General features: G+C 35.8%; 2 protein-coding genes and 1 pseudogene across 2 annotated transcripts; 2 read left to right on the forward strand and 1 right to left on the reverse strand.

Moving 5' to 3' along the window:
* The first annotated feature begins 695 nt into the window (after positions 1-695).
* On the forward strand, positions 696-8,872 carry LOC117933522 (annotated as a pseudogene).
* A 371-nt stretch (positions 8,873-9,243) lies between these two features.
* Positions 9,244-10,388, reverse strand: LOC117933523 (CEN-like protein 1). The gene is made up of 4 exons (XM_034854910.1): positions 10,175-10,388; positions 10,024-10,085; positions 9,902-9,942; positions 9,244-9,818 (listed from the first exon to the last, which is right to left on the reverse strand). Exons 1-4 carry the CDS (start codon positions 10,373-10,375, stop codon positions 9,601-9,603), a joined length of 522 nt encoding a protein of 173 aa, XP_034710801.1. The 5' UTR covers positions 10,376-10,388; the 3' UTR covers positions 9,244-9,600.
* Positions 10,389-21,579: 11,191 nt separating this feature from the next.
* LOC117933124 (leucine-rich repeat receptor protein kinase EMS1) lies at positions 21,580-25,715 on the forward strand. Its single transcript, XM_034854516.1, has one exon. It carries the CDS (start codon positions 21,699-21,701, stop codon positions 25,602-25,604), a length of 3,906 nt encoding a protein of 1,301 aa, XP_034710407.1. The 5' UTR covers positions 21,580-21,698; the 3' UTR covers positions 25,605-25,715.
* The last annotated feature ends 610 nt before the right edge of the window (positions 25,716-26,325 follow it).

Raw genomic sequence — 26,325 nt, forward strand, 5'->3', positions numbered from 1 at the left:
AAATAATAAAATATATTATTTATCGAGTTTTACAAGAATATATATTCATGATTTTAAAATATATTTATATAATTAAAAATAATTGGTTCAATTTAGAAGCTTCTTATCATAATCGGGATCATTAATTAGAAGATTTCACTGAGAATCTATTTGGATGTAAAAATTTAGAAGCTTCTTCTCATAATCGGGATAATAAATTAGGAGATTTCAATTGAAAATCTATTTAGATGTAGAAAAATCATTTACAAATTGGAAAGAAATTAGAATTATTAGTATTAAAATACGAGTGGTTTAAAAACAATGTATGATGGGGAAGGAGATGAAAAGTAAATTTGAAGGAAAAAAAAAAAAAAAAAGTACAAATTGGAGAGAGGGCAGGGAAAAGAGTTGTAAAGTGAGGGAAAAGTGGGGACACCCAAACAAGGGTAAAGTTTTTACTTCCGGGCCGGTTCTAATTCTGAATCTCTTCATACCCACCAATTTTTTTCCTCCCAAAAACCACTCACTACTGCACCTCAGACAAAGATTCACCACCACCACCCACCCTCCCGCCACCGCCGTAGCGGTGCCATCATTGCCGGTTCTCTCTTTTATGGTATAATTTTATCTCTGTTTGTTTCCTGATTGTACTACATTTTTTTGGGGGCCAAATTCTATGTTTTTGTGTGGTTTTTTTTTTTTTTTTGATTTTTTTTTTTCAATTGCAGTTGACCTAATTCTCTCAAGGGAAGCTAGAGAGAGAGGAAGACTTAGAGAGAGAAAGTGGTGGTTTGAGAGAGAAATGGGGAATTCATTTGGGTGCTCGGCGTCCGGCGAACGGCTGTCTCGGCGGCCAGAGACGGGGATTTGGTGGAAGCCAAGATGCTTCTTGACTGCAATCCATGTTTAGCCAAATATTCCACCTTCGGGGACTCAATTCGCCTCTCCATTTCGCAGCCGCGAAGGGCCACAATGAGGTCGTTTTCCGCTTCTCACTCCTTTGATACTCACTGATTCATCGTTTTTTTGACCCGGTTAAGTGTTGTACTTGTGTTGATTTTTTTTTTCCTGGGTTTGTGTTGTTGTTGAGTAGATTGTTGCTTTGCTGCTGGAGAATGGAGCTGATGTGAATTCCAGAAATTACTGTGGCCAGGTATGATTTTCACCTTTTTGTGGGTGTTTTTCTGATCTGGGTTTGCTTTACCGTGGTTGATTTTGATGGCAAAATGACATGATGTGTTTCAGTTTCGATTTGTGATGAAGTTATTGTGAGAGTATCTTTTCGGGATTCTGTTTGATATCGTAGCTCGTTTCGTAGAAATAATCTGATTGTCTTCTTTATAGAGCAAAGAATTGATGGATCTGTGTTGAATCTGATTGTGGACTGGTTTTTGTTTGTAATTGTATTTGAAGACGGCATTGATGCAAGCTTGTAGATATGGGCATTGGGAAGTTGTTCAGACTCTCTGCTCTTCAGATGCAATGTGAGTTTTGGTTTTTGATGTCTTCACCTATTTTTTTTTCTTTAGTAGTTGAAACCTAAAGCTTTTTTTGGTTTCTGAGAAAAACTAGGAGAACAAAGAGATTAAAACTTACAATCTTACCATTTTCATTATTCTGCAAATTGCATAACAACCCAGTACAGAATTTGGCTTATCTGATGACAGTTCTCTTTTGTTTTTTTTTATCCCTTTTTTGAATAACCTACACAGAATAAGAAATGAGCTTCAAAGTTTCCATTATTTTCTTTTCCTTAGCTTTCTCAATAAGTAAATGGAGGAGGATTAGTGTGAATCATTTAATTCTTTGTAATTGAGAGGTAGCTGACTACCAGTGAGCCACTAGGCTGGTGATTGGTTTTTAAGGTCTTTGTTTCTGTTATTTAAATTTATTTCTTAAGGGTTAATTGGTTTTAGTTTATTACCACAAGTGTTCTTTACTTTTAGGTCACAAGGGCAGACTACTTGAGCGGAAGGACAGCTCTACATTTTGCAGCAGTAAATGGGCATGTAAGATGCATAAGACTTGTAGTGGCTGACTTTGTCCCAAGTGCTCCTCATGAAGCTATAAATGTTCAAAATAATGGTGATAGAGGCGACGGTTCCAATTTAAAGAACAAATACGATCAGAGGTATGTAGCATGTTTCTATTTCATTTTTTTTTTCTTTCCATTCTGAACTGATTCCTAACTTATGTCAATAACAAAACTAAAATATAAACATAGACACTAAGAGTTATTATATGCTAGCATTCCTGATTTTTGGAAACTTACTTTCAAAATTATTACAAGCATGAATAAGTTACATTCTGAATAAAAATATATGAACAACTGATGCCTTATGACATGGTGCCACAAAGTTGGCCTTTGATGATTTTGTAAACAGGGGTTGCAACCCTTGTAACTTCTGATAGATTTATTCCTTAGAAAGAAGCTATAAGGAGTTTAATATATGCCCAATTTTAGTGATTTTCTGCTTGCTTCAGAGTTATTTCAACCTTGCCTATTAAAAAAACCAAGTGTTGTTAACTGTTCATTGTCGAATTAATTTGTCTTGCTGCAGTGCTCTGGCCAAGTTTGTAAATAAGGCAGCTGATGGGGGTATCACTGCTCTTCATATGGCTGCATTGAATGGGTATTTTGATTGTGTACAGCTCCTACTTGATATCCATGCAAACGTGTCAGCTGTGACTTTTCACTATGGGACGTCAATGGATCTAATAGGTATGCTGTTTCTTTATTTTGAACAGCTTTTATATATTTATTTATTTATTGTATTTCTTTTTCTTTTTTTCCTTTTTTTTCATTGCTGGTCAATTTCTGATCTCAACTGCTACAATATATATATGTATGTACATTTATTTCTTCTGTAGGAGCAGGAAGCACTCCTTTGCATTATGCTGCTTGTGGAGGAAATTTAAAGTGCTGTCAGGCAAGAACTATTATAACTTAAACTGTTTCTCTCCCTAGTTGTGTTTTATCACAATTTGAGATGATGTGTTCTTATTTCTGCAGATCCTCCTTGCAAGAGGTGCCAGTCGGTTGACTTTAAACTGCAACGGGTATGATCCTGCAGATGGATGGTCTTCTGTTGTTTGCTTCTGTGTTCATTCATGTAGCTAATGTTTTGTTGCTGTAGGTGACATGACTAATTGAAATCTGCATATCTTTTCAGGTGGCTGCCTCTTGATGTTGCCAGAATGTGGGGCCGTCATTGGCTTGAACCATTGCTGGCACCCAATTCTGATTCAATAATACCAGTGTTTCCTCCTTCCAATTGCCTATCTTTGCCTCTCATGAGTGTACTTAATATAGCAAGGTAAATTTTCTATTGACCATATCCCTTGGTGCTAATAAGGTGAAAACTTATGCTTAATACTTCAAAATGAAATATGGAACTCTAAAGACTTGAAAAGGTAAATACTTTAATGCTTGGCTTTTACATTTTATGTCAAAAAAATATGAGGGGTAATTGATAACATTTTTGCTGGATGTTATGACGTTTTATATTACAGAAAAAAAAAAAAAGTGGGACACAATTAAATTTGTTAATACAAGTTATCATATCACGGTGGAAAAGGAAAAAGAATAAAAGAAAAACGAAAGAATGGGAAAAGATTGAGGAGCTGCAAATGGATTATTCTGTCAAAGAAAGAAAAATAAAATGTAAAAGCTCACTTGGTTCATGAAGGGTAGGGTGGGGTGCAGGGAGTTCATAAGCTCTCTTGTTATTGCTGCAAATACAAGGCAGAACTTGCTTATGTGGAGTTATGTAGAAGAATTTGTATGAATTCATGGTGCTGCAATGTCCTCGATATCCTTTAAGGAAATAGAAGATCAAGAACATGTTGCATCACTTGTGTGTGTGATATTTGGTTAAAATGCTAACCTGCATCAAACATGCCTATCAATATCACCAAACTATGCCAAACCCAACCCAAGAGAATTCTGAAACCGCACCAAAAGTGGTGGGCAACTCAGGGTCCTATGGGTTCCCATGGGATTTTAGAGGTTATCAAACAAAAGGCTCATAATGGAATCTCCTAACAAATAAAATACTTATTTGAAAGCTATAAAATATACATCATATTATAAATAGAATTTTAAAAGCGAAATATATCTTAAAGTAATAAAATATATTATTAGTTACTAATTTAATATAAATGAGAACTCTCAATTCAAGTTACAATATTTAAAAATATTTTAATAATAACAAAAAATGATGAACTTTTTAGTCTCATAATTAAAAAAATGAAAAAGATTAGAGTTCTTTCATTATCCTTTGTATTTTTTTTTATATTTTAAATAATATGATAAATGATATAGTTAAAAAAATAATAATATGCGGGTTTTGAGTTGCTTGCATGGTTGCACCTTTTTTTTTATAGGTAAATTTTTGCCCTCATTGGGGCTTGAACCTAGAAGCTCCCACAAACCCTCTCCATCCCTCTTACCACTTGAGCTAGGCCTCCAGGGCAGGTTGCTTGCACCTTCAACCTATGTCAACCCTAATATTTTCAAGTTGGTATTTTTCTAACCCTAACCTAACCCTAACTTGTTTACCTTGCTCATGCCAATTGAAACCTTGGGTTGAACAGGTTGGATTTGCCTAAGTTGTTGCCCTAGATGTTCAAAGAGGATGAGGATTCAAATACCATGTTCTTCTAGTAGTTATGAAATTATTATTGCTTCCTTTGTGAATGAGGTCTTAAAATTTGAAATTTATTCATTTGGAGTGTATGGAAGGAAAGGAAATAGAAGAAGAATGTGGAAGAATCCAAGGCCCTATTTGGTAACTGTTTTTGAAAAATAGGTTTATGTTTTAAAAAATAAAGAAACAGGAAAATACATTTGACACCAGAAAATAGAAATTAGTTATCTGTTCTTAAAAGTAGAAAATAGAGTGTTTTCAAAGAACATCTTGAAGTTATTTTAAGTTGTTCTCTGAGGGTTGTTTTAAAAAATAATGATACAAATATAGAGAATGATTAAAAATAATATACTACATATAAAATTTATTTTTAAAAATATAAAAAATAGGTTAAAAACATTTTAGGTTCTCAGATAGACTTTTGTTCTACAAAATATTTGGAGAACATTTTATGCTTTGTGGCTTTTTGCCTTTTATTATTCTATTTCGTGCTTATTTATCAAAAAAAAAAAAAAACATTGGAGAACATTTTTAAAAAATTGTTCTCAAAAACTGTTTTTTAAAACTGTTTTAAAAAATAGCTACCAAACAAACCCTAATCCTCTCCTTTATAATAGAGATTTTTCTCCTCACTTGTTGGAGTTCCTTTTTAGAAGAATTTATCCATTGATTCCTTTTCCAACTTGCAAGTGGTGGCATGTATTTTCCTATTAATCCATTATTGAGCATAATTGGCTGCCTATTGAAAACAACCAAGCAAGCAAGGTACAATTAGTGTTCATGGGGAGCTTGGGACTGTAAAAATGTTCCTTGTGAGCATTGAATCTTTGGAAATTTACACCTTTCTGGGGGACCTGAATCACTTAAGGCTTGCTTCTGCAGCTGTGGCACCTGCATCATTCTCACACCTTTGGTTCTGTCTTTATGTTATTTTTCAATTTGTGGAGGTTCTATGATAGTTCATATTTTGTTTATGCTTCTCAATGTATAATAAGAAAGCAGGCTGGCTTGCTTGCTGAGAGTTGTGTTATATCAAAGCAAAATTTTATTGACCTGAACTGTTAATGAATTCAACACTAGATAATGTTTTATGAAAATTTTCTGCAGAGAGTGTGGGTTGCAGTCCTCAACAACCTCCTCTGATGAAACAGATATTTGTGCTGTCTGCCTTGAGAGAGCATGTACAGTGGCTGCTGAAGGTTTGTTCTTCTTTTGCTTTCTAACATGGCTAATTGCATTTAAGGTTTGCCTGGTATGCTCAATTCTATACAATTTGGTTCTATTTAAATTACTTCGACCCTAAATATGTGGGAAGAACCTCAGATTATCTGCTCTATCTACATGCTATATTAAGTGTAGTCCTTGATCTGGAAATCTGTTTTGTGGTGATTTTAGTCATTCATTGAGGACTTTTATTGCTTATTTTATTTGTGGTTGATACCCCTGTGGATTTTTGGATGATTATTTGCAGCAATTAGAGTTAGGATGTGGATTAGAATTGAATTGGTTCCACAAAAGATTAGGATTAGGATGTTGATTAAATTGGATGGGTTCCTTTCTTACTATTTATTTGTGTAAATTATATTCAAAAGACAGCCAACTGAGCCAATTTATGGAATTGATAAGATTATTATTATTAGAAGGACTATAGTTTCATTAACTGAGCTAACTATGAAGATTGATTTAGATTCTAGACTGCTTGGACAAGGAAGAATTTGAAATGCAGAGAGGTCTATATAAACTCATGAAGAGAGGGCTATATATTTTCATCTCAATTCTTTAATGGCAATAATGATCTTCTCGGGGCAATATTTCCCTTCTGGGGGTTCCTTGAACGATTGAGGCACACAAGAAGCTAATTTGGGAAATTTGTGTGCAGTTAATGTGGTATATCAGTTGAAAACTTAAGTGAACAAAAATTGGAGCAAAGGACATAAGTAGAATTATTTAACTGGGAAGGAAGAAGTTATAACACAATCTGTAAATAAGACATGCTAATGTTGTCAACATAAATTTATATGAAGAAATGGATTTTCTTTTTCTCTGATTAAATATGAAGACAGAAATTTTCTTGATCCATAGGCGTGTAATAGAAACCAATGAGAGAGTAGTGTAGAAGGCTAAGCATGGAAACAGCAGCAAGAAAATGCAATAATAATTGAGAAGATATATGATTCCCTTGACATAAGCTGAGCGAAATTATAAGATACATCTCCTCTTACAGCCTTAAGCAATGCTATTTTAATCCTTCTTCTTGTCCATTTAGTGCCTGCACAACAAATCAATTATTAATTTTGAATTTGTTGGCTTTGTTGCATGTCCTTGTTCCTTTTCTTTCTTTCTTTCATTTTTTTTTTTTTTTTTTAATTATTGACCAAAAATAAATAGATAAACAGGGAATATAGTAGTTGAATCAACCATGGAGAGGATGAAAGGAGCTAGCCTTTCATTTTGTATTATCAAGAGCAGTTAGCATTACCATTTCTGAAAATTCTCCTATAAAATCATTGGGTGTTTGTCAGTTATTCAACACGTCCCCACCTCATCTATTCATCTCTAACTTTGGTCGAAGTTTGCCTAAATCCACCCCTTCTAATCGATTTTTCTGGTGGTTCTTTCAATTATCTAATAGTTATCATTCTCCATTATTTCATAGTTTTCACTCCACCTTTTACTGAACTTACAGCTCATATATTCTGGCTCAGTTCTGCTTATCCTAAGGCTGCCATTCCACCATTAATGTACTTTGATTGAGTCATTGGTACATTCTTCTTTTCTAAAAGCTATATCTTTGGGGAGCCATCTTACATTTTCTCCTAGTTAATAGGGACCTTGTGAATGTCTTTCTTTTAAACCTTTACATCAATCTAGCACTCAGAGTCCAGCTCAATGCTCCACCTTGCTGGCATGAAAGCCCAGTTGATTTCTTATTATATTTTCTTAGTTCTTTGTTCACTTGACATGGAAACTTGGAAAAGAGAAGAAAATTTGGATTTATGTACCCAATCCAACTGTTGTGGAATCATATGCTTGTTATTTTCTTCTGTTCTCTTAACAACCAAAGAAGCATCGAGTTTGTCTTTCTTTAAGAGATTAGCTGTAAATAGTTTACCCTCAGCTTTCTTCAATGATGTACAAATATGAACTAGACTTCTTTTATTTATTTACTTTTCAATTTTTTTTTTATTGAAATCTCTTTTGGATTAACTATTGAAACCTTGAAAATCTTATTCTCTTATTCTCCAATCTTCCTTACATAGGGCACTCTTAAAGCAATTGTTCAAAGCATCTAGCAATGCAATCATTTTCGTATTTACTATCACACTAAATAGTTATATAAATTTATTTATACTTTCAGGCTGTGGTCATGAGCTTTGTGTAAGATGTGCACTCTATCTTTGCTCAACAAGCAACATCCCATCCGAAATGGTGGGCCCACCTGGGTCCATTCCATGCCCTCTATGTCGACATGGGATTACCTCTTTCGTCAAATTGCCTGGTTCCCCAGCAAAGGAAATCAAACTACACCTGTCTCTTGGCCTCTGCACCCCATGCATGCTGCACCCCCGTGAATCAGACCGGCCATCACCTGCTTGTACTCCCGAGATCCGAAAGAATCGTGTGGCTTCAGTTTCTTCAGATATTCTCTGCCCTGTCTCTTGTAGCCCATTTCCTTCTGTCACCATCCCTTTGTGCACCTGTGATGACGGCCCCTGCCCATCTTTTGAACCCCGGGAGGTAGAAACACAAGATGAGTCTCCTCGTCGTTCACAAACCACATCAATAGATCAGGATAAAATGGAAGGAGCAAGACTGGAAAGAACAAGCTGTTCAAGCATGTTTTGGGGCAGAAGAAGCTGTAGCAGGGAGCATCAATGCAACTCGAAATAAATGCTTGACTGATTTGGTGGATGATCCATTCTGATTTCCTACTCAAATAGAATTTTGAAAACAGCAGTGCTCTTCCTGGTGTTGTGGTTTGATCTCGCAAGTCTCAAACACTGAAAATTTTTAAATCTGTGTTTGCTTCCGGTTCATCTTGGCTGGTTACATAGTGGTGGATCCAGGTGTGGGATTACGTCATTTTGCCCACCATTTAGAGTATTTAAGATATTTAGAAAGGTTTGTAAAGTTTGTCTGTTGAGAGTATAGTTTGGCTGTAATTGAATATCATCTAAAGGACAAATATTTTGCCCCAAAATCACATTGAGCTTCTTGGGTATTAATTCTTTGTTTTGGTATTAGTTTGCTAATGGTTCTCAACATTAGTCTTTTTCTATTTATAGCAGAATAGGGAAATTTTGGTGGTCAAAGAAAGGCTGTTACTATCTGAAATTCTCTACAGGTTCCATTCCTAAAAAGGTTCTTCAGGTTTGGGCACCACACCAGGATGCACAGCAAAGAAGCCGATCTTAGTTTGATCTCTCATCTCATAGCCCAGGTTGTCCAGCACTGGTAGGATTTCAGTAAAATCTTTTAGTTTAGCAATATTTGTGGAGCCAACTGTCCAACAAGAACTTATTTATGTATGGTGATAGAAAAGAACGCAATGCAGGGAATCGATAATGCTAACACTCAACTAGTTTCAGTGAAGAACCCTCTCCTCAACTATGAATGGTCCAGATAGAACAAGCGAATAGAATTATTCTCGTTATCATTAAAACCCCACAAATGTTGAACGTGTCCAATATTATTGGGTGACAAAGATGGTCCCCATCACAATCTCAGTACACAATCATGGGTTGCCACGCTACTAATTGCAGGAGATAGCCCTGCTGGGATCTGCATCCATCAGATTCTTAAAGAAACCTAAAAAGATTCGGGACCCACGTGTCCCAAAACCTGGTAGAGAAACAGTTACCTACCTAAGACCCTAGTACAAGTACAGAACGACCTCAAAAGTAAACACACATGCAAACCCTAAAATCATGAGAAATGCTACCCAATAGCATTCTCCTTATCCATTTGGGAGTCATCGTCTTCTTGCTGCAGTTGGTCTCTGTGCATTGAAGTATACTGCTGCCACTGGCGATCCTAAACCGTTGTCTTCTGCAAACTTCCTTGTGTTGAAATGGTCTCTTGAAGCTGGTGGCATCACGGTTTCTCTTCCTCTCTGCTTAAACAAGATGAACGCATATCTGTGGATGCCAATTACCGGCTTTGGGGGCTCGTAGCTCACAATTTCTTTTCCTGTTTGGAATGAAAGAAAGATGGGTTTAAGCAAAAATGGCCCGCAAACAAAAGGTAAATAGAATTGAAGATCAGAAACTCACCAAAGGAAGCATCAGTGGTACCGGGAATGTCAGCCACAATCCTGGAAAATAATTGTTGTATCTTTAGAATTTTGAGAACCCCATATGATGATTTACATGTCACTTCAGTTTGTGATACTTACCAGTGAAGATGTTCTTTAAGGTATGGATCACTAGGGCTTGGAGCATCCGGGTCTGTCATGATCTAATCATAGAAAAACCAGAGACAGTTTAATAGAGTAGTTCTAGTGTTTGATAAAAAGAGGAAAATAGTACATTGTTATTAAAACTTACTAGGGTATAAGCAGCCCTTAAGTCTTCACCACCAACCTCCACTCTAGGTTTAGCAGTAACAACAGAGGGCATCAGCTCATGGCCATTGGCAACTTGCTTATTGGAGTTGTAAGTGACACTCATTTTCACACTTGGGGTGAAACCATCCACTACATCTCCCACCACTCTCCCTACACTGAGAGGCTCCATGTTCCTGGACATAAAAGGACCAAATGGAGAAGTTGTGAGATAGAGGGAAAGAGGTTCTTAGCAGTTGTTTTTTGGTATATTGGGTGCAAGAGGACCAAAGTTTTTTTATAGACATAGAAAGAAAGGGACGTACAATGGAGAGAGCTTGGGTTAGAAGCTCAAAGATTCGGAGATGCTCCAACATACCAAGAAGGGCAAAGGTTTTCTATTTAGGGAAAGGAGAGGTTTGAAAAGTTTTTCAAACTGATCATTGTCATTGTAAAAAAATTGGAGAGAAGGCCACTAGAGCGATGGGGTTGCTGAGTTTTTCTTAGGAGATCCCACACAAAGCTTAAAGCTTTACATATACAATAATATATGAATAATCTGTCTTGTCTTTGGCTTATTGGCTCAGGGAGAATATAGAATAATACAACCTTTCCCACTTTAATACAATATCTTTGTGCAAATGGGAATTTGCCTTTTAAGGTGCTTCTCTCCATACACATGCTTTCTCACATGAAAAAGGAAAACTATCTTATCAACAGGCTTGGGAATTGATCAAACGTGTAGTTAATTTAACGGAAGGCAAAAGAGAACTGCAACTTTGTTATCTTATTACAGACTGATGCTTGGGTTGAACTGGTATCATGATAAGCGTAGATTACGAACTATACCATCTTTATGTTTTCATTGGTCTATGTGAGTGATGAATCAAAAAATTACTCTTCTTTTTATCAAACATGAGAAAGTGTCCAATATTTGAAGTAAAGAGGTCTCTTGGAATTTTACCAACCTCCTGGAAATTTGTCAAATTGGTATTCCAAATGTTAATTTCTTGTGTCTGGTGCCAGAAAGAAAGATTTTCTATATCTGTAGTTGGAACTTGTTTGGTTGTTGGGTCCTATAATTTTAGGATTTAAGTGATTAATATATAGAAGTGGCTTAGCATTTACTCCATCAGCCTTTGGAGAATTTTCCCAAATGTGGGAGAGAGGATAGCATTGGAACTACCAGGCTAGAACTAAACTTTTGTTTACTTAGGTTCCAGAACATCTTTTGGGACCTTTACCTCATTTGCCAATTGTTTTGACTGCACTGTACTGAATCAAATTAACAACGGCTGCCATAATTCCAACTTGCAGAGATTCTGCCTTTTCATTGCATATATTGTTGTTTTCTCATTGGATTATACCATTTAAGCATGACTAACTTGATCATTGTATTTTTATTTTAAACCATGAATATTTTGGATTTACTTGAAACTATCTAGTGATTGTGTTTGGAATTTATCATATCTTCAACCGAAAGATTAATACTAGTGAGAATTGACAAAGAGAAGAACATCAGTGATAGGGTGAAGATGCCTGCCCTCACACCATAAATTATGAGGATTCCTGGAACTTGCTGTATGATATTCTTTGTAGAGATGAAAACAACCTTTTTTTTTTTTTTTCTTTTTTAGAAATGAAAATCACTTAGCATGCATGAAAACCCTACATATACCTACCAAAACTATTGATTACTTCCCTTTATTCATTCACAACAAAGTGGGCCATAACTTTATCCTTCTTAAGATGAAAGTGATTGTTTATCAAGATGATTGCAATTACATATATCCCATTAGAAATTCGAGAACTTTATAAGGAAGAATTATGATGGGAATCACTCCCAGAAACCCAATAAGAAAAGGAAGAGAAAAAATAGTTAAGCTGTGAAGAATCAGATGGTACAGTATAAAGAGCATTCTCTTTCTGGATATGTCACAGAAATGTAATTGGTGGCAAACGGGTAAGGAAGCCAGGTCTTGGGCACAACTTTAATGGAGGTAAAAGATAAAGACCAAAGGAATTTTGAGAGGGTGCAGGCACTAAACTGAAGGGTCTGAGTCCATTCAAATGGAATAAGCCTCTCTTAGATTGACACGTCTTAGAGTTTGACACGCAGGCCTTCTCCTGAGTCCCTCCTCAATCATCTCAGCATAAATTCAGGGCAATTTTCCTTTTGCTTTGCTTTTGTGTTGGAACACCCTTTTTATATGTCAAAATTGCCTTACGTGTTCTTTTCTTCAGCCTGCACCTATAGCATTTTCTTCATTTTTTTCCTTGAACTTTATTTCTCAAATTACCATAAAAAAAGAAAAAGAAAAATTATATACACAAGAATACTTACGTAAGAGCCTAAGAGGTGTATTATTTAACATTATCTTGGACAATGGAAGGGGGAGTAAGATGATGATGATGATGATGATAATAAGAGTGGATCGACTTTAAAGGAGAGAATCAAGTAGCATAGTATATATTAGTAGGAAGAATGCAGTGAGTAATAACAAAGTCTAAGATTCTTCTCTCAGTCGCTGTCTCAGTGTGAGTAGCTTTGCTAGTAAGTGGAGAAAGGGTAACCCAAGTGTGAGTATGAACATGACACATGTCCCCTACCCCAATGTTTGCTCCCCACCCCTTTCCACCTTTAGAAGCTTTGGAGATTTTGTTAGTAATAACAACCAGAATCTTCCTTTGGTTTCCCTTTTTTTTTTTTTCTCAAAACATCAATGTCATGCTCTCATATTTGATAGGTTATTTTACTTAGATTTTCTTCCCCATTTCCCCTTGTGACCATCAATTTTTCCCCAAGTTCATGTCCAATTTCCTCTTTTTTTAACTCTTCTACTCCTAATTATAGCTCTACTTTATAATAGTGCCTGCAAAAGACGTTTGGAAAGAAGGAATGATAAAGTACTGTTAAAGAGGATTAATGAGGCAGAAGTGGAATAAGGAGCTAAGGCGGCACCGCCCGACTGGCCCACCGTGTTAAGAGTTGGAATAAATTGTTTACAATTATTTAAGGGAATTCTAATTAATACAATTATATGTGAATTAATGGATCATTATAATGGAGGAAGTGGTTGAAAACTTTGTTAAATATGTAAGAGATTTAGAAAAGGATTAGTATGATGTTTATTAGTTTAAATTATGGAGAAGTGGTCCCAGACAATTGCATTATGACTAGAATTGGTTGGATGATTATAGAATAATTATATCAATGACAACTATTTTAAGATTTGAATTAATGATGTGATAGACTGTCATTGATAGAAGTAGAAGTGCAAAGCATGATCATGGAGGAGTGAGCAGGTTGTAGAAAGAGGAACCCCAACAATCTAAGAAGAGCTGACAAACCTTTTACATTCATCATTTTGTTGCCAATTACATAGTCTTTTTGTTCTTAATTAGAAGTAGGGTAACTTAGTCAGAATTTCATCAAGGGAAACCATCTTTCATTTGTTCACATCCCTTGGTTCTTAATCAATGAATTGATTAAGAGAGTACTATCTAGTCTTTATCATGTCTGAGGAGAAGGGCTTTTATCCTTTTTTTCTCGAGGATTTTTATTATCTTTATCAAAGAGTTAGATCAATATCAAAATATTAATTTAGTATGAATTTCTCTAGTATGACTATGCCACATTAGCCAAATAGATGTTATCCGGTGCATACATCAACAAAGGGTGAACATTAGATCAAAATTCATGCTAAAAACTCTATAGCATTAGGTGTGGTCTAATCATTGCAGTGAGTGATGGCTCCAAAGGTTGCTATGAAGTTCTACAATGGAGAATCAGAACTGGGAGATGACCCAAGTAGCAGTATCCAATGCAATATAATAAAGTAATTTCTCAAGGTGAATGAGCCAGTAGGGTTGTGGTACAATCAATGTCCATTTATATAGTAACATCCATCTGTTTATTTAATCAACTCGTATTAGTCTAGTCTATAATTTAACTTAGGTGAGTCAATAGTAAATTGACCACCCATTATCGTGACCAATTTAGTCTTTTATGGTCTACTTTTAGTGTTTCTTGGTCTTGGCTTTAGTGGAAATTCAAAAAATTTAGAAGTTCTACATGCAAATATAGAAAAAAAAAAAACTCATGCACAATCATTTTGATGAAAAGAGGATTCAGCAACACTCAAACACATCACTGTTTGTTTAGTGAAATTAGAGTATTTTGATTTGGTGACTCGTTCCTCAAATTAGACTATAGATCGATGCTCTTGAGCACGAAGTTGCTCTAGCACACTAACATATCACACCAACAAGTCTACCTTAAATTAGTACCACTTCTTATCAATAGATCGAAGCTTTTGCTATAACATCTAGTTTTTGGTATGCCCGCTACAACAACTATTGAGTTTACCAAATTAGCATTGGACTACGCTTGGTTTCTAGAACACTAATTAGGACAACTACTAAGCTAAGATTCACGTGCCTTAGGCCCAAAAGATACTTACATATGTCCCTCTAAGTAAAAGACAAATGAAAGATAATAGCTAAAATTTCTTATATGCAACTACAATACTACTAGACAAGATAGACTAACCACCAAGAGTAATTGAAAGAATCTCTAAAAGGACGATGAATATCATGATTGAAATAATGGACACAATAATAGTGTCAATGGTAGTTACCCTATCAGCCTACTTGTAGCCAACCCTACCACCATTGTCGTAAGAAACATTATTTCCAAGGGAAAGGGTACTTTGATCGATTGGGTTGTTTTAAGAAAGAATCATCTAAAGATATATATTATAGTCTTAAATAACTAATGAAAATGACAACTAATAGTTTCATGGGAATTACTTGAAAAGGGAAAGGATACTTTGATAGATTGGGTTGTTTTAAGAAAGAATCATCTAAAAATATATATTATAGTCTTAAATAACTAATGAAAATGACAACTAATAGTTTCATTGGAATTACTTGAAATAAAATTTCATAATTCTATTCCTTAAATTATGACCAACAATGTGAAGAAATTTAGTAATTTGTTCTTCTATGTTATTATGTGTGCTATTTCTAAGATGACTCATTCCTCGAAGTTTATTTACTAGTTTTGGAATTGCATCCTTTCATATGCATAGTTGATTATGAAAATCATCATTATCCATTATTGTAAGTCTTTTCATTAAAGCACGTTGTTCATAATCTCCTTCATCAGATATTGACCTCTCTAAATAGTTTGAATAATGATATACTAAAACAAGAATTGTCGCAAATGTAACACTTTTTTGGTTCATCAATATTAGGGTCTTAATTTTTAAGGCCAATGCTAATTCATATAATGTCAGTCTAAGGTATACATAAATACAAACAAATACTAGGAACATCCTCTAGATTTAGTTCCAAGAAGAACCCACCCAATAAACCATCCATGTAAAGCTCTAGACAATCAAACAAGAGGAAGTAGGGAACCATCATATCCTGACACACAATATTCCTAGTGAAGATCATCATCAGAACAAGTACTTAAAATTTTCAACTTCTTGGAGAATGTTTTTGTAGGAAACTTTAAATTTATAGGGAGTTTTTATAGAAAAAGACATATACATTTCAATTAAAATAAATATAAGATTTTTCCCTTATTTGATTCCCCATGAAAAAGTACAAGCATTTAGGTAAGCTTTCTAAGAATATAGCAGAGTCATCACAAACAAGTTCAACATTGAAAACAAAAGATAACACTGCCCTCAAAATTATATCATTTTTTTTTGCTTTATGAGCTTCAAGGGGCATAAAAATAATCATGGCCCATGACTACATATGATAATTTACAGAGATGAAGAAGCTTCTAAGAGAAGGTCTGTGAGCTTTGGTTGATGTTATTGATCTCAGTACCTTGCACCAACAACACTTAACCTGTGGTTTTTTGGGGAACTGGTTAAATCAACTAAGATGAACAACCAAAGAATTAAAAAGTGCAAACACAAGGGAAATATTAAGATTCAATTATGAAGAGAAACATCAGATTTTTCATATCTGTAAAATTTGGATTTCTAGATTTCCACAAATTGAGAAGCAAGCATGAAATCAGGCTTTGTTGTGTAAGTCCCAGATATATAAGTAAGGTTAAGAGAAAGGAGTTCAACTCACACCTGATTCGAGCATATTTGCTAAATTTAAAGAATAATATTTCATCCATGGGAAGTTGTGTAACCAAAGAAGATGGATTTTTGGAGACATTAGAAGGTGGTTGGAGCGATGGCGATGATCATTGAGAGCGGTGGGAAGATATTTGGTGGAGAGGAGTTTCGGTGAATAAGAGTTTGAGTGAAGAGGATGTGTGAGCCCAATAAATTTTCCCATAATTTTTTCCTTCCTTTTCACGCATATTTTCCTCATTTATCTTTTAAGTAAAATGCTAGAAAAATATTTTAATATTTTCATTAGCATTTTGCCTTCCCTTTTTTTTCATCATATTTTCCGTATCATCCAAATTAAGGAAAATGATGTTCCAACATTTTTTTCCTCTTCCTAACATTTTATTGGAATTAAACATACCCTTTAGTTTTATTTGACAATTACTTTATAAAATAGGTTTCTAGAAAAAAAAAAAAAAAAAAAACAAAAACAAAAAAGTGCCCAAGTGGTCTGATCCAATCCAACCCAACCCAATAAATGAGGAAAATAAGGGGAGCGGTTTCTAAGAGTTTTAAAACTACTCAAAATTTTTCACTATTAAATAAATAAATAAATAAATCTTCAAAAGAACTCTCTCTCCTTGAAAATCTAAAAAATTGGAAAAATAAAGGTCTTTTCTTGAAGTTTTTCTTAGTTTTCTTTATGAAAATAAATATTAAGGGTCTTGTACAGTGAGAAAAGAATGATTAATTTCATTCATGACTTGAAGTGAGAAAATTGGTCAATGAAACAATTAATTGAGATTCTTGGACATTTTAGAAGGTAATTGGAAGCATTATTTTTTATCGTTTGATTTTGGATATTTGTTTCAAGTTCATGTCCTAATAAACGGATCGAAAACATGGAGAATACATTGGAAACATTGATGAGATATTCTGACATTTATCCTTATGGCTTTGATGGTCTCCTCCCAAGTTTGAAAGGCGCAAAGGGCGGCCCTGTTTATAATAAATTTGCTCCTATGATCTGACTCCGACCCACCCAATTGAAGGTTGTTAGGTCTGCACGGATTCCCTTGTAAAGCCCAAACCCAATCCTATTCAGGCCTAGATCTGGGCCAGTGCTTATGACCCAGGGAACATTTCAATTGGGCCAGCCCATGCACTATAAGGCAAAAGCCCTTGGGACTTGGCCACAAAACCCTAAAATGGCAAATAACAATAACAATGCAACCAAACATAGTTATTAAAATGATTTAAACTCTTTTTATCTTTTATGGGTTCCTTTCCAAGGATAAGAGAGAGAACCCAAATTACTATTCAAGCTGAATTTAACTTTTAGACCCCCCCTAAAAATGCTTGTGATATACCTAAAGACAAGAATGTGAGGTTGAAAGATTTGATTTATTAGGGTTCTTAAAGGCACCAAGGCACTACTATCTCCTTTGGGCTTATAGACTAGATGTCGACACTTGGGTTATGAAATTACCAAAGTTAAAGCCTCGTTTGGGAGACTGTTTAAAGATTTAAAAACATTAAAACCTCTTTCAAATGAAAGACATGATGATGATTTGACCCACCAGGCAAATGGATGCAACCGACGGTCAAAAACCAACCACAAATGGCCATGAGGCCCATAACCCACCGGATGTAGAGACGAGACGACACAAATCACCATCACATTAATAAACAAAGGAGTCTTCTTCACCTCACCTCAGCCATCTCATTTCAATCACTTTCCCCATCACCCCTCATTAAACGCAGCGTTTTAAAGTAACCTTCTCCCCCTCCCTCATCAAATCAAAACATAACTCCAAATAAAAGTAGATAAATCACGAGAGCGACAGAGATGGAAGGGTGAAAGAGGAGAGGGAGTGCTGTAAGGCTTTGCTTTTGTCACGCAAAGTCACTTCACAATCTTTCTCAATCTTCTTTCTTTCTTTCTTTCTTTTCTTTGCTAAAGCCTAAAGGCCGTAAATCTGCGGGCTGTGAAACTGCCATTTACAATCTCAAAGCGTGCACGTCACAGTGACTCCATACCCAAAACCCAAAACCCAAGACCCAGAACCAAAAACCCCATTAAAACCCTAATTGGGTATCCCATTTCTCACTCACTTTCCTTTCTGGTTTTCTCTACTCTGCCTTCCTCTTCTGCAACCTGCTTGCAATTTTCATGTCTACACTTCACATCCCCACTTTCTTTTTCTTTTTTTGTTTTTATGTTTTTTATGCTTCTTGGACTCTTTTGCCCCTCCCTTTTCCTTTTGTTTACATGGTTTATCCTTCTTCTCTGGCAGCGTCAAATATTAATATTAATATTACCACAGTGAGACAGTCAGAAAATACCTAAAAATAATGAAACAGGGGTATAATCGTCATTTTAATTACTTGGCAATGAAAATCACTTACGGAAGTCGGAAACCGCCAACTCTGATTCTCTGAGTCTTCTGTCCTCCAATTTCTTCCCATTATCACTGTTGCCAAACAGGCCCGGTCATCAGAACGTCAGAAAATGCCAATCTTTGAGATTCCCCACCCGCGTACCTAAATGTTATCCATCACGCGCCTCAACGCAATCCGTGGAGTATCCGTGCCCACGTGCTCCAGAGCGCGTGGAGCAAGAAATGCTTAGAGCAGTAAATGAAGAGTGACTATTCCCCATTTTCCCACGCTTTTCTCTCTGGACAAATTTGTTGGAATGAGTATAACAGGCCAAAACTTTCCTTAATTAGCAAAAGAGGTCTGGCAATAGCAGCTTTTTATTTATATGCTTCTAAATTTTTTGCATCTGTGCCCTTTGATTTTATTGTTTCTCCGCATGGCCCTTACATTTATATGCTTTTTTTGTACCAAAAATTCTATTTAAAGTATTAACTACTTATTTATAAAAACATAAAAAATAAAATAAAAATAAAAATAGATTATCTAATTTTAAATTTTAAAGGGGAAATTGTTTTAAACATTATATGGTTGAATTACATTAATTAGTTTAGAGAATTAATCCAATCTAATATGCTATTGAGTTATAATAATCCATTTATATTTTGTCTAATGAATTTTGAAATTTCTCTTTTAATAAATAATTTATCATTTTATATGATTCTAACTTTTCTTGTATATATAAATATAGAAATCATTACTATTAGTATTTTTTTTTTAAATTCATAAAATTATAAAAGATATGAATCCTTTTCGAACTTTAGTTAGAACACTAGTATGAAATTGAGATAAACCAACTTTGAATTAATAGCTTTAATCGAAAATTTACAAATGTTTTTAAAATATACTAACTATCAATTTTGATTTTCTTTTTTATTTTAAAAAGATGTTCACACGACTATTCAAGATTTTGGCATACAATCTTAAAACATGCAAATATACAACAAAGACACTATAAGAAGTGGTATTCATTAATTGATTAATTAAATGTCACATTTCCCTGCCCTCTAAAATCAAATAACCACGTATGGGTTAAATTATGGTCCAATGATTTGGCCTCTAGCTTTACATAGAGCCCCATCCAAAATCATACTGGGGGTCGGAAAATGTAGAGAAAAGATTGGCCTAATTATGAAGATGAAAATTATAAGAACACTTTAAATCCAATTGCCTATACTGAATAACCCACAGTCATTCACTCGCAAAATTCCAAAATATAAAAATGGGGGGTGGAAGAGACAGGTCATGTTACTGAGAGGTCTCATCAGCCATGTACATGTACATGTGCATGTACAACAGTACAACATGATATCAGCCCTCTTCCTCTTTGGATGCAGCTGCCAATGCCATAAACTGGCCGACTATGGTAATGTTTTTGTTTTTTATGCTTCTACTTTTCATATTTCATAATTCCAATAACTACTCCTGAGTCCTGACTCAGTCCTCACCCCACTATATCACTTTCATCAGGGTCTGTCTCCCTGCCCCCATATTTGTTCCTTTCTCTTTTCTCTCTCTCTCTCTCTCTCTCTCTCTCTTCTTCTTCTTCTTCTTCCTTTTTTTAAAAAATTTTTTTTTTTCTAAATTCCATAAATTCCTAGTATCGCCAAACTAGACTCTTCTTTCTGTCCACACCCCCATACCACTAACTTATTTCACCATATGTTCATTGTTTATTTATGGGTTCCACCAATTGCACCCACAAATATAAAATCATCATTGTAGGGAGACAAATTTTATTTTATTGTTCCACTTATTAATTGCTTTTATGTCAATAATGAACTAATAATATATTGACATAATAATATAAAATAATTTAATAAAAAATCAAATAAAATAAAAACTATAATTATTATAATTAAAAATTAATAATAATTATCATAATAAATAAGATAATTATCTTTTAAAAAATCAAAGAATAATATCAAAATAAAATTCTCAATCTTATAAATAGCTTCAAAAGAGAAAAAAAAATTGAAAAGCTATTAAAAGAATTCCCTCAAAAGAATTTAAAATTTTCTTTCAAGAAAAGAAGATTTAAAGATATTTTTTTATTTGAAAATTTTATGATCTATTGTTTATTAAAGAAACCCATTTTGATCCAAAATTAAGCATTGATTACTTCGAATAGTGTTTTTGAGAATCAAAGTATATCGAAGTTTGTTCCTTCAAATTATCAAATTTACAAATTTTATAACCAATTTTATTTATTTGAGGAAATTTGTGTGTACAATACTCCATTGTTTCCAATTTTTTACATGAACACCCTTCACCATTTCATATTTTTAAAAAAGAACCCTTTCACCACAAATTAAGAACATATTCAAAGTGATTTTATAAAAGTTCGAAGTGTTTTATAATATGTGAAAATATTTTTCCCACGAACAAACACATAGTGAAACACACTGCCAAAATATCCAAACAATCACTTTATTTTGACTCTTCCAAAAATCATAGTTCCATAAATCTTGGATAGACTTTAGAATGTTAAAGGTGGGCACATTGTGCATGTGACATTCAAGTTTTTAATTAGTTTTAGTTATATTTAATTTTATAGAAAAATTAAATATAAAAATGTATTATTTAATTTTTTTTCTTAGTATTTTTTAGGAATTAAATATAAATTATGTGACTGGAGTGCCAAATTCTACTTATTCCACTATTACAATATGGCAAGTTGTTTAATGTTACGAAAAGTAGGGAATGTAATATTAATTTTCGATGGGAGCATATGGTTTGTTTTGTAGTAGAGGAAGGTGGCAAACAGGCTCTTGAGTCCAATTTCTCCAACCAACATGCATTAAAATGGCAGTCATAAAAAGGGAAGATTTTTGAACAGACTATCTTCCATAAAGGGGAAGCTCTCTCTTTCTTAGTCCAATCTTCAATTTTCCTAGTGATCTAGAAAATCTCTAATTTCCCATTTTCTTTCCCACTTTCTCTTCATCTTCCTAAAGCTTTCTCATTCCAATACACAGCCTTCACTCTCTCTCTGACTGTATGATGATGGCGTTTAAGCTCGTGTGCTTTCATCTCTTTGTGTTTCAGCTTCTTTTCTGTGTCTCCAACGCCATTGCTGACCAAAATGGAGAAGACCCAGAAGGCAAACTTCTCATTTCTTTCAAAAATGCTCTACAAAACCCTCAAATGCTCTCTTCATGGAACTCTACCGTTTCTCACTGTCAATGGCAAGGTGTGCTTTGCCAGAACGGCCGAGTCACCTCACTCGTCCTCCCTACTCAATCCCTCGAGGGTGCTCTCTCTCCTTCTCTCTTTTCTCTTTCCAGCCTCATTGTCCTCGACCTCTCTGGCAACCATTTCTCCGGTCATCTTTCGCCGGACATTGCCGGGCTGCGGCGGTTGAAGCACTTGTTACTGGGTGATAATGAACTATCGGGTGAGATTCCTCGTCAACTAGGTGAGTTGACTCAGCTGGTGACTCTGAAACTCGGTCCTAACTCGTTTATTGGGAAAATCCCGCCTGAGCTTGGAGGCCTGACGTGGCTGCGGTCTCTCGACCTCTCTGGCAACTCCCTGACGGGAGACCTGCCGACTCAGATCGGAAACTTGACCCATCTCCGGTTACTTGACGTCGGCAACAACCTTCTTTCAGGTCCTCTCTCCCCAACTCTCTTCACAAATCTTCAGTCTTTAATCTCTCTTGACGTTTCAAACAACTCGTTTTCCGGAAATATTCCGCCGGAAATAGGTAACTTAAAGAGCCTGACTGATCTTTACATTGGTATCAACCACTTTTCCGGCCAGTTACCACCGGAAATTGGTAATCTTTCGAGTCTGCAGAACTTCTTTTCACCATCGTGTTCCATTAGAGGTCCATTGCCGGAGCAAATCTCTGAGCTGAAATCACTGAGTAAACTTGATCTTTCCTATAACCCACTTAAGTGTTCGATCCCAAAATCTATTGGGAAGTTGCAGAACTTGACAATACTGAACTTTGTCTATGCCGAGCTCAATGGTTCGATTCCGGCGGAGCTCGGAAAGTGCCGGAATTTAAAGACATTGATGCTTTCTTTCAACTCCATCTCCGGGTCATTGCCGGAGGAGCTTTCAGAGCTCCCAATGCTGTCATTTTCTGCTGAAAAGAATCAGCTATCAGGGCCATTGCCTTCTTGGCTTGGAAAATGGAATGGGATTGATTCCATTCTGCTTTCAAGTAATCGGTTTTCTGGGAGGATCCCACCTGAGATTGGGAATTGTTCTATGCTCAATCACATTAGCTTGAGTAATAACTTGTTATCTGGTTCAATTCCGAAGGAGCTTTGTAATGCAGAGTCGCTAATGGAGATTGATTTGGATAGTAATTTTCTTTCTGGGGGTATAGATGATACGTTTTTGAAGTGTAAAAACCTGACCCAGTTGGTTTTGGTGAATAACCAGATTGTTGGCTCCATACCTGAGTACCTCTCCGAACTTCCTTTGATGGTTCTTGACCTTGATTCGAACAATTTCACGGGTTCTATACCTGTGAGTCTGTGGAACTTGGTGAGTTTGATGGAGTTTTCAGCTGCAAATAATCTCCTGGAGGGTTCTCTCCCACCAGAGATTGGCAATGCGGTTGCGTTGGAGAGGCTTGTTCTTAGTAACAACCGGTTGAAGGGCACAATACCTAGGGAGATAGGAAATTTGACATCCCTTTCTGTTCTTAATTTGAATTTAAATCTGCTTGAAGGGATTATTCCAATGGAGCTTGGTGATTGCATTTCACTCACTACATTGGACCTTGGAAACAACCTTCTCAATGGGTCAATTCCTGATAGAATTGCGGATTTGGCACAGCTTCAGTGTCTGGTTCTTTCTCACAATGACTTATCTGGATCCATTCCTTCAAAACCATCTTCTTATTTTCGTCAGGTCAATATTCCTGATTCAAGCTTTGTTCAGCACCATGGAGTATATGATCTGTCCTATAATAGACTGTCTGGTTCAATACCTGAAGAGTTAGGGAGCTGTGTGGTGGTGGTGGATCTTCTACTCAGCAATAACTTTCTTTCAGGAGAGATTCCAAGCTCGCTCTCCCGTCTAACCAACCTTACAACCTTGGATTTATCTGGGAATTTGCTGACTGGTTCCATTCCATTGAAATTGGGCTACTCTCTTAAGCTCCAAGGCTTGTATCTGGGGAATAACCAGCTCACTGGCACCATCCCAGAAAGCTTAGGACGATTGAGTAGTTTGGTAAAGCTGAATTTGACAGGTAATCAGCTGTCCGGTTCAATCCCATTCAGCTTTGGGAACTTGAATGGGCTCACCCACTTTGATTTAAGTTCCAATGAACTTGACGGTGAGCTCCCTTCGGCTCTTTCGAGCATGGTGAACCTTGTTGGGCTCTATGTGCAGCAGAACAGGCTTTCAGGTCAGGTCAGTAAGCTGTTTTTGAATTCCATTGCATGGAGAATCGAAACAGTAAACTTGAGTTGGAATTTCTTCAATGGAGGATTGCCGAGGTCTTTGGGCAATCTATCATACTTGACCAATTTGGATCTTCATCACAACATGTTTACTGGGGAGATTCCCACGGAGCTTGGGGACCTTATGCAGCTTGAGTATTTTGATGTTTCAGGTAATTGGCTTTGTGGGCAAATTCCAGAGAAGATATGCAGCCTTGTCAATCTGCTTTACCTGAATTTGGCCGAAAATAGATTGGAAGGCTCTATACCTAGAAGTGGTGTTTGCCAAAACCTATCCAAAGATTCACTGGCTGGTAACAAAGATTTGTGTGGAAGAAACCTTGGTTTAGAATGCCAATTCAAGACCTTTGGTAGAAAATCTTCATTGGTAAACACCTGGGTACTTGCAGGGATTGTTGTGGGATGTACTCTCATCACCCTAACTATTGCTTTTGGTCTTCGGAAATGGGTTATCAGAAACAGCAGGCAAAGCGATACAGAAGAGATGGAGGAAAGCAAATTAAACAGCTCTATAAATCAAAATCTCTACTTCTTAAGCAGCAGCAGATCAAAGGAGCCTCTTAGCATCAACGTGGCCATGTTTGAGCAGCCTCTGCTAAAACTGACTTTAGTCGATATCCTTGAAGCCACCAACAATTTCTGCAAGACAAACGTGATTGGAGATGGAGGCTTTGGAACTGTCTACAAAGCTGCTTTACCTAACGGAAAAATAGTTGCAGTCAAGAAGCTAAACCAAGCCAAGACACAGGGTCATCGAGAATTTCTGGCAGAAATGGAAACTCTAGGTAAGGTCAAGCACAGAAACCTTGTACCCCTGCTGGGGTACTGCTCTTTTGGTGAGGAGAAGTTCCTAGTATACGAGTATATGGTGAATGGGAGCTTGGATCTATGGCTGAGGAACCGCACTGGGGCTCTTGAAGCCTTGGACTGGACAAAGCGCTTCAAAATTGCAATGGGGGCGGCTCGTGGGCTAGCATTTCTTCACCATGGCTTCATCCCCCACATCATCCACCGTGACATTAAAGCCAGCAACATCTTGCTGAACGAAGACTTTGAGGCGAAAGTTGCAGACTTTGGGCTGGCGAGGTTGATCAGTGCCTGTGAAACTCATGTGAGTACCGACATAGCTGGGACATTCGGGTACATTCCACCAGAGTATGGCCAAAGCTGGAGGTCTACAACAAGGGGGGACGTCTACAGTTTTGGAGTGATTCTGCTGGAACTGGTTACTGGGAAGGAGCCAACAGGACCTGATTTCAAGGACTTCGAAGGAGGGAATCTGGTGGGGTGGGTGTTTGAGAAGATGAGGAAGGGTGAGGCTGCAGAAGTGCTGGATCCAACAGTTGTGAGGGCGGAATTGAAGCACATAATGCTTCAAATTCTGCAGATTGCTGCAATATGCCTATCTGAAAATCCAGCTAAAAGGCCTACCATGCTTCATGTGTTGAAGTTTCTGAAAGGGATCAAAGATGAGTGAATGTACAGTTAAGTGTTTTGTCTTTATGAAAAGATGGTGTGCTAATAACACTGTAAAGTAGCTAAGAAATTTGAATTTGGTAAACAGCTAATGCAGTTTCATTCTCTGATCTTCCTGGTTCTTGCTGATTTACTTGGATTTGTTCTTTAGCCTTGTGGCAGTCATGGGCTGCCCTTTGAGATTGCCATGCAAGGCATGGGCTGGTGATGCATTCTATATGTTGTTGATGGGTATTGGGGCTTGTTTGTTTGAAGGTATTTTCTGAAATTTGTTTTTAGAAATTGTTTTCAGGTAGTTTGTATTTAAGAAAAAAAACTTGTTTTGATTAATAAATTTTAGTTTTTTTTTTTTTTAAAAATAATTTTTATTTTGATTTTGTAAAGAAATCATAAATTCAACTTATATGAATATCAATTAAATTCAATTCAAGTCTTACTAAAATAAAAATAAAAATAAATTTGTAGTTGTAAATGAATTTAAAATAAATATTTTCAATAAAATATGAATATTCACTAATATTATAATAAAATTATAAATTATATTTTTTTATGGTGGCTATTATAAAATATAGATATTAAGGCATAATTGATTTTTTTAAATATTTAAACAAGGAACTATTGCAATAGGTTTATTTGGTGGGAAAATGTTCAGCTACATAAGCTATACCCATAGAACTCTATATCTGGATCTTTGAATGTGTGTTTTTAAAAACTATTCTGTG

This window comes from Vitis riparia, chromosome 16, assembly GCF_004353265.1.
Source record: "Vitis riparia cultivar Riparia Gloire de Montpellier isolate 1030 chromosome 16, EGFV_Vit.rip_1.0, whole genome shotgun sequence".
Classification (NCBI taxonomy): Eukaryota; Viridiplantae; Streptophyta; class Magnoliopsida; order Vitales; family Vitaceae; genus Vitis; species Vitis riparia.

What these genes read in the sequence shown, in the direction of transcription:
- LOC117933124 (XM_034854516.1), top strand. Translation starts at nt 21,699, where the DNA reads ATGATGATGGCGTTTAAGCTCGTGTGCTTTCATCTCTTTGTGTTTCAG.
- LOC117933523 (XM_034854910.1), bottom strand. Translation starts at nt 10,375, where the DNA reads ATGTCCAGGAACATGGAGCCTCTCAGTGTAGGGAGAGTGGTGGGAGAT. An exon ending in CTTAAAGAACATCTTCACTG is followed by an intron (nt 9,943 to 10,023) that starts GTAAGTATCACA and finishes ATTATTTTCCAG; the next exon opens with GATTGTGGCTGACATTCCCG. An exon ending in TACCACTGATGCTTCCTTTG is followed by an intron (nt 9,819 to 9,901) that starts GTGAGTTTCTGA and finishes CATTCCAAACAG; the next exon opens with GAAAAGAAATTGTGAGCTAC.